Source organism: Rhamphochromis sp. 'chilingali', assembly GCF_963969265.1.
Source record: "Rhamphochromis sp. 'chilingali' genome assembly, chromosome: 6".
Classification (NCBI taxonomy): Eukaryota; Metazoa; Chordata; class Actinopteri; order Cichliformes; family Cichlidae; genus Rhamphochromis; species Rhamphochromis sp. 'chilingali'.
Window position 1 is genome coordinate 19,661,428 of NC_137933.1, and position 13,680 is coordinate 19,675,107.

The window sequence follows — 13,680 nt, forward strand, 5'->3', positions numbered from 1 at the left end:
GCCATGTTGATGGCGTCGTCTACAGACCTGTTGGCTCTGTATGCAAACTGCAGGGGGTCCAGGAGGGGGGCCGTGAGGGTCCTGAGATGGGAGAGAACTAGGCGCTCAAAAGACTTCATGACCACAGATGTCAGAGCCACGGGTCTGTAGTCATTTAGTCCAGTGATCCTAGGTTTCTTGGGGACAGGGATTATGGTGGAGGACTTGAAGCAGGCAGGCACATGACATGCCTGCAGTGAGGAGTTGAAAATGCCAGAAAACACTGGGGCCAGCTCGTTTGCACAGTGTCTGAGGGTGGCAGGAGACACACCGTCTGGGCCGGGAGCTTTCCGAGCATTCAGGTTCTTAAACTGCTTCCTCACATCTGCTTCATGAATATGAAGAGTTGTGGTGGGAGGAGGTGGTGTGAAATCCTCTTTTGTGTGGGGTGAGGAGGGGGGTGTTGTAGGTGAACGGTTTGAAGGTGGTGATGGCTCTATGGAGGGGGGAGAGGTGGGGGAATTAGTGTCCAAAGTGCCTCTATTGTTGGGGCCGTTGGAGGTGTGAAGGCTGCCTGATGGCTCGTCAAAACGGCAGTAGAAGTCGTTAAGGGTATTGGCTAAGAGCAAGTCATCAGTGGAGTGGGGGGTTTTAGGCTTGTAGTTTGTGATATTCCTAAAACCTTTCCACACAGAGGCCGAGTCATTCTCTGAGATCTGCTGCTGCATCTTCTCAGAGTGCTGATGTTTAGCGATGTCCACTTCTTTAGTGAACCTGTACTTGGCCTCTCTGTAGCAGTCCCTGTCTCCGCTTCTGAACGCCTTTCTCTTTTCCAGCCACAGCTTTTTGAGTTTAGGAGTAAACCAGGGTTTGTCATTGTTATAACTCACCCTGGTGCGTGATGGCACAATGCTGTCCTCACAGAAGTGGATATAGGAGGTGACAGTGTCCGTAAACTCGTCCAAGCTGTTAGAAGCAGCCTTCAATGTGTCCCAGTCTGTGGTCTCCAAACACGTGCGAAGCTCCTCCACAGCCTCGTTGCTCCACAGTTTTTTAGTCCTCACGACAGGTTTGGAGAGCTTCAGCCTCTGTCTGTACGCGGGGATTAGGTGGATCATGACGTGGTCAGAAAGTCAAGCTCGGGGCACCGCGCGATAGGCCCCGCTGATCGTGCTGTAACAGTGGTCTAATGTCCTCTCCTCTCTGGTCGGGCATTTAATATACTGCTTATATTTTGGAAGCTCATGGCTCAGATTGGCTTTGTTAAAGTCCCCAAGAGCAATGATGAGAGAGTCCGGGAATGTCCGCTCCGTGTGGAGAATCTGCTCCGCGAGTGCGCACTGAGCTGCCTGCGCATCTGCGTCTGGCGGGATGTAAACAGCGGCCAGGATGAATGAAGCAAACTCCCGCGGAGAATAAAACGGTTTGCAGTGGATAAAAAGATATTCCAGAGAGGAAGAGCAGTGCTGAGCAATCACTGTCACATCTGTGCACCCAAAACATAAGAGTTAGTTTAGTTGTTGCTTTGATTTCAAACTGTTTAGACATCAAAGTGTTCAGCAGAAAAGGCCCCAAATGGATTTGTTAAATGAAAACGCATAGCTTGATGGGGAACTCAACAAAAAACAGAAGCAAACAGAGGGCTTAAAAACATGGGAGGATATAAGGGCAGTGTGGCAACACATGTATGTATTGGTATATTAGATGACAGGCTATCAAAATAAAACAGGAAGTAACAAACAAGGTAAAAAAAACATGGAGATTAGACTGACTTTTGCATCACTTCACGCTTCCTAAATGCCTCTATTGGAAATGTTGGAGAGAATATGATTTTTGACTGTCTTGGGTTGATTTATAAGTTTTTCTTTTCTTTTTTTTCCTGGTAAAATCCTGCTCTCCTCCTTTTTTAAGATAAAGTAACTAAAGAAAATCACCATAATTAGAAATGCATGGAGGAAGAAATGAGAAGAAGGAAGAGAATCACAGTATTTCATTTCTTGAGCAATTTTATAAAAGCCAGCAGCAGTTTCCATCGTGGAGGCTGGGGACTATGGCAAGCAGATGAAATGACTCACTTATATATTTGAGATGATAGTAATAAAGACCATCAGTCTCATTATGCCTGTCTCCTTGACCTAAACTTGTTTGTCTTTACAATACAATGAAAAAGATTCCAAGGTATAAAATCAATCATCTCTCCTCCACACTTTGATTTTTCCTTCTGTTTTATCTTTGCTATCACATTGAATCAACTAGACAGGCGGCTGTCGTCATATCACTGTTCAGGGCATTTGTTGTTGAGACAGTTCGTGATTTGTGGCAGAGTGAACACACCTGCCAGACAAAAATATCTTTGAAGTCTTGCTGCTCTAGGTGAAAGAAAAAAAAATGTGGAGGCAACACTTAAAGTCCTCAAATTCTGAATTGGGTTATTTTCTTTTGATTTATTGTTAACTTTTGCTTTCACGCTGATGACTGCACATGATGAAATGTAGTCTCAACCTTTGAAGCTCTTAAGTCTCTTTTCAGAATGGGCAACAGGGAAACTTCACGTCTGCGCAGAGCAGTTCCTCATGAGGACACATTATTAATCTGACACCTGTATCAGCAATGATGTCTCACATCATTGTGTTTAAGGAAAGTAGACAAAATAAAATTCAGTTTTTGAAAGTCAGTAAAAGATGATACGGAGCATTCTGAATACAACATAATTTTTCTTTCATAAATTATGGCCCTTTTAGAAACATCAAGGAGGACAATAAAAGGTTATTGGTTTCACAAACAAATCTGACCCATGCTCATAATTTCTTTTTTTAAGAAGCTGAGATGGATCAGCAGGACTTGGTGGCTACATCCATATTTGCATAGTCACTGGTCCAAAGGTTGTGCACCCATTTGTCCTTTTACATCATTTCATAACTAGTTGATATTGGCAACATCTATTCACCACATAACCAGCCAAAAGTCTCAGACTGACAGCTTAGCTAAAAGGAAGCAGTTTTACCATTTTAGAGCTGTAATAGCAGCAGCATTCTCTTCCTTGACAGAACTCCTCACCAGTGTTGTGGAGTTGTGTTTCGCTTGCAAGTGTTAGTTCAAAATGTAAAATTGAGCCAAATGGGAACCTCCAAGGCTAAAAAATTATGCCAATGCCAATGTTTCTCAAATGGCCACTTGCAGCTCCAAAAGTAGGTCAGCCTTCTTTAAACTACCCACAGCCAGCTACAATATGCATGTGTATCAGTGGATGTATGGCCATTAATTAGAGTTACTGAGTAACTTGTGCTTTTGGAGGACTTAATATGATTAGCCTTCTAGTAGTATTGGTTATTGCCAAATACAAGAAATCCCATTTAAGAATAAGTTTATGCTTACATTTTGATGAGTGAAGGTCTAGAGTCTCTTTCTTAACACTAACTAGCCAATAACTGAGCACAACACTCATCCAAATATGGTCCCAAAATAAAGAGTCAGATAGCAGTGGGTAATATTAATGTCACATCTTTATTATACCGTCTTTGAGTAGAGCTCCATAGCAGCTGATGGATTTCTGTTATAACCTTGGCACAACATAACGTGAACACTTCCATAATTTGATAACTGAGCTGTTGTATTTTATTAGACCTCACATCATCAGAGCTTTCTTTGTTAATGTATTAAATGAATTATTAACAATTTTTTCAAATTTTACATCGCACATGTTGGACAAAGTGGTTAGCAAGATGAAACTCCTTTGTTTACGATGCTATATCACTGAAGCTTGTTTACTTGCTAATGGTCATTGTGTTTCCATATGAAGCAGCAATCATAACTGATCCCAGAGCAGTAAAAGCTGAGACACTGGCAGCTTGCTTTGTATACTGGTCTTTCCTTAGTTAACGGTGAAATACTAGTGCTTTATCCACAAGGAACATGTGCAAACCACCAGAAAAAAAATCTGCTAGCATTTTAGCTTTAGCCCGAGTCTTAACGGGAGATAAACACACTGGTTTGACAGAGAAAGGTGCAGTTTCCTATGAGCATGAAACAAGCGCAACTTTCAGCGAGTTGCAAGAAGGCAGTATGTAAATGATGGATACACATATTAATTGACAGTTGAGATGATGATGATGATGAGATAGCCTTTATTTGAGGAGCTTTATGACATCACTGTCCAAGATGAAAGGAGAGAGATTGCTTTTACTGTGGTACATTTTAATGTCTGTTCCTTCTTCTTTTAAAAAAAAAATATTCAGTGTATTTTTCCCTCTCTTCACAGATTTAAATGATACAAAACAACAGGTGTTACTTCACAAGCACTTTAAAAAAACAAAAACAAATCACAGATTAAACACCTCCTCAACACTTAAAGGACAGCCGAATTACTACTGCCTTTTGTACATCGCAGACATCGCTTCAAAGCGCACAGCAGTTGATGTGTCTGTATCTCCTCTCATAATGCTGTGGATCCAGGGCAAATACGAGGAAAGCTTCATATACACTGCATGCTTGTACCTAGTGCAGGATTTATCATAGGAAAGGATCCCTGCAGCATATATGTCCCCAGTTTCAGGATCTGTGACAGCCAGAGCGCCACCTGCATCCCCAAAACAGACATTCTCCTGATATTCTGTGGCAGCAGTGCAGATCATGTCATCATCTACAGTTGGCGTGAGTGCAAGACTTTCATATTCAGCCCTACACTCAGAGTGATTGGCCAGTGGGACTACGATGTGTTTGAGAAAGGGAGAAGGGGTGAGAAGGGGTCCCCAGCCCCATCCAGTGATAATTCCTGACCCACGCACGGCCTTGGCCAGGTCCTGGCCTCTCTCTGGTAATGGGATGGGGGTCACTTTATCATTTATAACGACAGGCTGCTTCAGCTGGATCAGAGCCAGGTCGTTGTTCCAGTCAGACTGATTCTGAAAGCCTGGATGGAGAACAACCTGCAGGAGGGAAATGCAAAAGTTTGTTCTTAAGTTTGATGTTGCATTTAGCTTTGTATTTTTTTTTCACTTTCAAGCAGTGCTTCCTAACACAGAATAAACGTGTAATGAAGTATGAAGTAAGAGCCATTAAAATGATGACAAATTTCCCGTTGATAATAAATTTTAAGGTCTAAAGACACGTAAGTATGCCAGATTTCAAAGAAGTTCATAAAAAGTGATATATTTTCACATGAATCATTTGGTCTCATTCAGTAGAATTCACATCACTCACCCTGAAGGTTTGAACAAATTTCTTTAAGCTCAGAAATGCTAGCAACTATGTGGTGTTAAAAAGCAATCCTTTCATGACTTAACTTTGACTTTAATGAAAAAGATATCCACATACTTGATTATTTTATAAACTTGTGGAACCTTAAAAACATGGTGTGTATAGAAATGACAGAACAAGAAAACAAAAGAAAAACAAACATATAGTAAAATAATATAATTCTTGACTCTACAACAGTTTCCTTTCCTCACCTTCTCAACAGCAACCTCATTGGAAGATTTAGCATCATCCTTTTTTGTAATTCCCAGGTACACTTTAGGGATGACAGGCTCCTGTCCCTGAATGTCCTCCCGACTCTTCCTAACAAAAAGGTTTCTTCCAGCCGTCAACACCCAGCGGTCAGAGATGAGAGCACCGCCTGCATAACCTCCATCCAGCATGCTCTCAGCAATGTAGACCATGGCCTGCCAGGGCACATGAGGAGCCAGTTTCCCACCAACCATTCGCCTGGAGCGGACAGATGCTGTCCTGGAGGCTGGGAAGTTAACGCAGACATTCTTATTTATAATCCTGTCGATCCTGTCAAATATTGTCTTGGCCTACAGTTCAAGTTTACACAATTTAGTTCATCACAAAAAAGCTTCGCCATCCACATTTTACAAAAACTATTGACCTCTGGAGACCATTTATCCACATACTGGGACATTAGACGTTATACTCGACCGGCACCTCATACTTTAATTCTGCTCAGTAAAGTGTTTAAACTCATTATCAACCTCTTTAAAATACTTTGTGTTAAAAAAGGATACATTTTTTACCTGTGATGTCCGACTATAAGGCACTCTCAAAAATCGACAGTGCACCTTATAATCCCGTGTGCCTTATGTATGAATTCTGGTTGTGCTTACTGACCTCAAACCGATTTTATGTGGTACACGGCGCTCAGCAATCTGTCAAATGTTTTAGTACGACTTTGCTAAGCTACGAACCCGCAATGCTTGATGGACTGTTGGAGCATTACGGCTACCGTAGTCAGGAGCCTCCCGGAGTGATACGTACTGTGCTTCAACATAATATTACTGTATTGTGTGTGTATAAGGACCCCAAAATGGCACCTGTTAAGAGACATGCGTATTAAGCGGATTTTAAACTCAAGGCGTCACGCAGTACAACTTGGGAACAGAGCAGCTGCGAGAAAATTCAGCATTAATGAGTCAATGGTGCAGAAGTGGAGGAAGCAAGAAGAATGAGTTGAATAAAGTTAGACTTATCTGACTGCTTTATTTTTGCTTAATGCGCCTTATAATCCCGTGCACCTTATGATCTGAAAAATACGTATTTGACTTATTTATTTGGCACACTGCAGTTTCATGTTGCAAAGCACCTCTTTTTAACTTTTGTGGATATTATACATGGTTATGCTCAGGATATGTCCATATATTCCACTGCAAATGCCTTTTGGTTAAACTGTCAGCAAGGCATTTGCACTGTTACATTTTTATATAGCTTTAATGCACATAAAAAACTGCTGCTTGTTTAAGTGAAAATACATTGATGGAGGGTTTTTGCACTGTAAACTATTTTGTCTCGCATCAGTTACATCGTCAGTTATATCGTCATCGCAAATTTTCAAATATATCCATCCATTCAAATTGGTTGAAATTAAACATTTAAAGTAAACTACTGTGCTTTGCTGCAACTCTTAGCCCTACATAATTTGCACAAAAAACAACATTTATGCCCATAATGCTGACTTTAAGTAATGTGATCACATGTACATTTTCCATGTAATTTTGTCACATAAACACAATGTAAACCATTCAATTCAATGGCATCTGGTCAAATGCAAGTACAGAGTATAGATTTGTTGTCCTGTAGTATCTTTGTTTTCATTCATTTTATAGTATAAAGTGCTTTGAGATGACTTTTATTGTCATCTTAATTATTATCTTTTTTAATGAAGCACAAATTTTTTGGTATTCCCATAAATTCTAATTCATTTGTTGTTGTTGTTGTTGTTGTTTTAAAAAACAGCTTGCAATTTTTTCATTGCCTGAAACTGTCACAAATGTTATGTTTGACTCGCTCATCCTGTTTTGCTGCTTTCTAATTTGTTCTCTCTCTGTCTTAATGAGACCTCCTGCATAAACGGATATTTAGAACATGTTTGTTTTAGGCGTAGACCTTAAGGACACTTTGTCAGTTTGAGCATTTCTGCTTTGTTAACAGCACTTTTGCTCTTTCCCATTTTCCCTCAAGTAGAACTTAAACCTAATTAATAAAACATGACCTGCTTGATGTCAGGCTTGTCACGTTTTACTTTGTGCCCTTCAGTCATTAAAGAATATTGTTATCTCTTCCTGCTTTTTCAGCAGAGCTTTTCCATCTGAATACGACACTTTCTTGCTCTAAAAAGCCTTTTCAAAAACAACAGACTTTAAATAATGTATCATGGAGCAAAATATGGAATCTGTTCTCTGTGCTTTTCATCCACTAGTCTTTTGTGTGGCTGAGATAATCATGAAGACCGCTTTGACTAATGTATTGATAGCTCCGTACAGCACTGAAAGACTATCATCAATTTTCTTCTAATTTTACATCCTTCTGGCAGAATTAATATACCAAGAATGAGTTCCAATATTTTGTTCATTTATTGTATTAAGTACAGCACATAATGTATTACAAGAAATGAACAACTTATTATTTTAACACATCACAGCAACAATGAATGGATTTAGTATCTGTGCTACATTTCTTGTTTTCTTTGTCTCATTATGTTAATATTTTTAGTAAACAATAGCATCCTTTGTCTTATTAAAAATGTCTTTCATCACGTCTCCAGTGGGTTCAGTTATCTTTCACTAAAAACTGATTGTTTGGATTATTGTAAAGTTTTTATCAGCTGTTTGGGGAGAAGCAGGGAAGCAGAAGATTTCCCTTTCAAAGGCAGTAGCCTCAGAGCCAAATGAAGGGAAAAAAAGTCACCAGTCCTCAGATCCCTCAGGAAAGCACGTGTCATTTAATGCAGGAGTTATCTGTCTGAACAGCAGCTGCAGAGGAGGTTTCGTTATAACCCAAGGGTGTCAAAGTCATTTTAGTTCAAGGAATACATGAAGCCCAATTTCATCTCAAGTGGGTTTGACCACTAAACTCATATTTAATAACCTGATATTTATAAATTCTTCCCTTTTAGTTTAAAGAAGTATAAGAGCTTTATTGCAGTAATCAAATTGAATGGTATACCCATTTACAGAATTGATGAACAGCCTGCATTTAAAAAAAAGCAACTTTGGCAGCTCTCACACCACACTGTGGTATGCAAATGTGTTAGGTTGCAAAAATAGACCAACAATATAGGAAAAAAGTCTAAAAACAACAAACAATTTTTTGCAGCTGTTACTGTAATTTGCAAGCCCCCCCAACTGGCATAATTTGGAGCCCTTTCACAGCCCACTTCTACGTTTGACACAGCTGGTGAAAACTGTTTTTTTCACAGCTTTGAACTTTGTGGGTGGTTGAAGTGAAAAAGCGGCTGCTGCTGCTGATACTGAAGGAAGTGCAGTGGTAAATGTCACAGTAATCTGAGAGTATGGCAGTAAGTCAAAATACGGTTTGTTCCACACTCATTTATCGGAACAAAGCTGGAATGGATTACCATAAAATTTCATGTACACAACAATATCACAGGGGTATTCCCTGTATATTGTCATTTTGTTTTAGTTACGTTTCCGAATTTACAAAATCAGTTCAGTTAGTTACAGTTAATTATTTTTAAAAGTCATGTTTATATGTAATTAACAAAAATGTCTTTTGACATATAGTTGTAGTTTTTAGTTTAGTTTTGGTTAAACTTTACTGAACTTTACTGAGACCCATATTTAAACTGCAAGCGTTTTGATTTTGATTTTTTTAACTTGTGGTTTTTAGAAGCGATGAAATGCTTCTCCAACTGAAAACGCAACATTGAGATAAGAGAATCAGCTTTCAGGGTAACTTGATGATGCTTGAATACTTTTAACTATCCTTGTTTGAATTATTTGACTTTATGCTGTTATTTCTTATTTCGAGGCCAACTGAGCCTACTATACTGGCTGACTGATCTTTAGCTGTGATAACCTCTGATTATTCTGCTGACATTCAAAACAAGTTACTACAATCTGCAAAATGAATGACTTCTTTTTGTAGTAAGTGCTAATTAATGTCAATTGTTAGAATGCTTACATGGATATTTACATCACTGGCTTACTTATAAAGCAAGATATGACATGATAAACATATCTGTTAAATATCAGCTGTCACGGTGAGCCAGTTAGCGTGCTGACGTCTCAGTTTGACTCAAAGCAGCATTGCTTTTTAAGGCTGTTTTTTAAATGCTTGGCTGGTCAAATACTATACCATGCAGAAACCTTTTTGTTACATGAAATATTGAAGTAAAAAGCTTATTTCGAATTAAGAGTATGTGTTACCTAACACAGAGGCTTTCATCCTTTCTTCAGCATGAGCCACATCTGCCAGGCAGGCCCACGCAGCCAGGACGACCACAGTCAGAGAAAACCTTCACACGACAACAAGAGAGAGAAATGATGAATAAAAATTAAATGCCTCTGCTTCTGTGGGTCGGTGGAGCTGGGAGCAGATAAAAAAATAGAATGAGAAACTGTAAGGAGTCAGTTATTTAATTACTGAGATCGATATATCAGCATTGGATTTACAGCATGTAGGAAATGATAGATGACGAATGGAAAACCTTTCATGGTAAAACAATGCTTTGATTTATGGATTGTAATTATTAAGAGATTTGATGAAAACCAAAAAATAATCCAACTTACGCCATTCTGTGGATCATATTCATCTTCTTCAACAATGCTAAGTCTCTTCTGTCGAGTGTGTTGTGCATTTTTCTGCTGGGAGTATTTATATCTGCTCAGAGGCATCACCTCTGCTCTGGAAATTTCTGTTTAGAACAAAAGTATCGATTCCTGAAATCTAAAATAAATAATTGTGCAATCTGACTTTTATTCCTCTATTCAGACGCTCTCTAAAGACTAGAGTCAGGGTGCATACAATCTGGGGCATATCCATCTTTTGTTAATATATATGATATATTTTGTTGTATAATAAACTGAATTAAATTAAGTATAAAAATGCACAATGGCAAAATACCATAGCACAGTGGTAAAACGTGTTAATTTCTGCTGGTTTAGTCTATTTTTTTATTTTTTGTATTTTAACACTTTAGCTCAGCAGTGGATCTAACAAACTGCAGGTTTTGTAATTCTGTGTTTTTTAATTTTGCAAAGTATAACAGTTTGTACTTTGGTCATAGATTTACTTCATAGTTTACTAAAGATAAACAGTGCTGACGGATTCTGACACACTGCTATCACTTGTGGATGAGAAGTATTTTGCAACACTGTGTTCTGTTTATTTTGTTATTACACAAAACGAGGTTCAGATGAATGGGTTTGTCTGTAGGGAACAAAAACGCAGCATTTCATCAGATTCATGGAAGTAAATAGTTACCTTGTGCTGGAATAATTTAGATGTGTTTCATGGTGGGAAGTCCAGAATTGAGGCTTTGGGCATTTATTTAACAGAGGCTGTGTAGAGGTTACTCAGACGTGCGATTAAAACACGTCTGTGTTCACTACAATGTTCTTATTAGTGATTATAACTTTATTTCGCATTGGGAGTGGTCTAACCAAGGTTGAAACTATCAAGAGGAAGAATCATACAGCCTTAATGCCTAAAATGTTGCGATGCGGTGTAAAATGAAATCAGAGTTTTTCAGAAGTAAAGATGGGCAAAGGGCCCAATAAGATAAAAAGACTCTGAGAGAAATCTCTCTGCACAAGAGACAAGGCCGAAAATCGATACTGAACGCCTATGATCTCTGGGCCCTCAGGCAGCACGGCATTATAAATAGTCATGGTTCTGTCATGGAAATCATTGCATGTGCTCAGGAACACAGTTAACTATGCTAGCCACAGACGCAGGTTAAAGCTCTATGACACAAGGAATAAGACATATGTGAACATATGTTTTAATTGCCACGATCTTCACTGGGCCAAAGCGCATCTAAAATGGACTGAATTGAAGTGGAAAAGTGTTCAGTGGTCAGATAAAACAAAATTCGTATTTATTTTTGGAAAACATGGAAGATGTGACCCTCTAAAGGGACTAACAGTGCTAGGTTCAAAAGCCTGCATCACTGATGGTATGGGGCTGTATTAGTTTGGAATTGGCAGTATTGGCACATGTGAAAAAGGCACCATCAGTATTGAAATGTATATACAGGTTTTACAGCAACATATGCTCTCACTATTTATTTTTAAGGGAAAGCGTTGCATATTTCAGCAAGACAATGGTAAACCACATACTGCATCTATTACAACAGCATGACCTGCGTGCAGTCCAGACCTTTCACCAGCTGAAAACAATTTGGAGCATCATCAAACAAAAATATGGCAAAGAAGGCCCAGGACTAGAATCCTATATCAGACGAGGCTGTCCTCAATTTCCTGACATTTATGGGCTGCTGTTAAAAGAAGAGGGAATGCTGCACAGTGGTAAACAGGCCCGGTCCCAAGTTTTTTGAGACATGTCAATGACATCAAATTCAAATTAGACTCAATATTTTCCTTAAAATGACACTTTTTTTAAAAAAAATGTTTGATATGTAAATAAAATATGAGATTTGCATTGGATTCCGCTTTTATTTACATGCCACACAGAATTAGTCTTGTATGTTATAGTGTTTGCAACACGTATTGAGGATTTTTGGACCACTGCGATAGATCATCAAAAGACCAACTGAGGGAACTGCTTATGGACAAATCGTATTCTTCCCTCCAGTAAAGTTCAGACTTGCAGAATCAATGCCAAACTGAAGGGAAGCTGTTTTGGCAGCTTGTGCTGGCCTGACACATTTTATTTTGTGTTCATTTTTTTATGAGTACTGACAGAAAATGTGTGGAGGCCATTATGCTCTCATTCTCAGTCATGCATTAAAAACTATCAGTAACTGACTAGATAGATTTAATATTCATGCTCTGTACTTAAAATATAGTCTAATTGGGTGTGAAGATTTGACTTCTAGGGAGCCCTGAGAAACATTTCCTAAGGGTAATCAGTTTAAGAACATAACTTGGTAGCAAAACCCTAAAACTCTAACACTAATGTCAGGGTAAGTCACTTTATGGCGGCGGTGCTAAGGAGATGACACTCAGGCGAGTGCACTTTTAATTGGGTCAGACACAGAGCTGTTCATTTAGGAAGCCCTTCTGTTCTCTGAAAGTCCACATTTCAACCTCATCACCGTGTCAGTGGGTGCAAACTACTCAGATCATGCAAATATTTTTCTGGGACAGAAAATGTCACAAATGTTTGTTCTTTACCCAGCTTTGTTAGCGGCATTGCTCTGGAAGGCAAGGTTGAGTAAAGTTGCTATGAATCAATCCAGTATGTGGGAATGGCAGGAAAAATGTACACAGACAGAAGTTAAACCTGCATTCTTTATGATGACCAACAGAGGGCGACTCCTCTGATTGTGGAAACAAAGTAAAAAAAGAAGGAAAGGAAGGGTTGACAAATCACTAACACATGTGTTGTCCCTGATCTTATAGGAACTTCATTCAGGTTAATACTGCATGTTTTATGTTGGATTATTCACAGTGTGACTCCCACCAGAGCTTGAGCCATTCAGTTTGTCTGCAGGCTTCACACAGCAATAGATACAGTATGTATAGCTGACAGTGCTGTACCACCAAAAGACCTGTCACTCAGGTTGGTAGGCCTCCAAATGTAATCAACCAGAACAGAAACCAGGCTATAGCTCCCTGACTATAACATGGGATATGTCCTATTTATTTGGCAGATTTACAAACCCCTTGAGGATTAAGTTACATAAAGCTGCTCAGCACGTACACTGTTGTTTATTCCTCAGGCCTCATCAACATTTCTTCAGCCGAATGCTTCAATTTCCATTTCAATCTCAGTGCATTTGCTGTTGAATGACTTCAGCCCGTCTCGTGGAGATTTTGTTAAGGCAAGAACAAATCAGTGCTGTGTACTTAAACCTGATGTTCAGTGTTTCCAATCATATTTGAAGGTAGGAGGTCTCACTTGAAAGCTGTAGTCTTTTCTCCCTGAGGAAAACAACAGAGGATGGATGTGACCCTCAAGCTAGACAAGCTTTGCACATGGGCCCAGACCACTAGGGGCAAACGATGGGTGCCATTGAAATGGAGCTAGAGATGATTTTCAGCAGCACAGGCACGTGAAAAGTTCAAAAGTGAAAGCATGTAAGAAAGCTACAATAAGCTTGAGGACAAAGAGTCTATGCAGATAATGAGGCGTGGACTGAAAGTGAGAATTCAACAGCAACAGAAGCTCTGAGACACAACAGCATGACAGATGTTCAGAGCACCGAGGACCAAAGAGAGAAGATGAGAGAGGGTGGGGGGAGACACATGAGAGGCCAAACATGGGAGGGAAACAAAAAGA

The 13,680-nt window shown here is 39.4% G+C and overlaps 1 protein-coding gene across 1 annotated transcript; it reads right to left on the reverse strand.

Moving 5' to 3' along the window:
• Positions 1 to 4,343: 4,343 nt before the first annotated feature.
• Positions 4,344 to 10,027, reverse strand: hp (haptoglobin; the record flags this gene model as incomplete). The annotated part of the gene is made up of 4 exons (XM_080885869.1): positions 4,344 to 4,904; positions 5,427 to 5,710; positions 9,642 to 9,730; positions 10,005 to 10,027. The coding sequence occupies 4 exons, from the start codon at positions 10,025 to 10,027 to the stop codon at positions 4,344 to 4,346; spliced, it is 957 nt and encodes a 318-aa protein (XP_080741995.1).
• Positions 10,028 to 13,680: the final 3,653 nt, after the last annotated feature.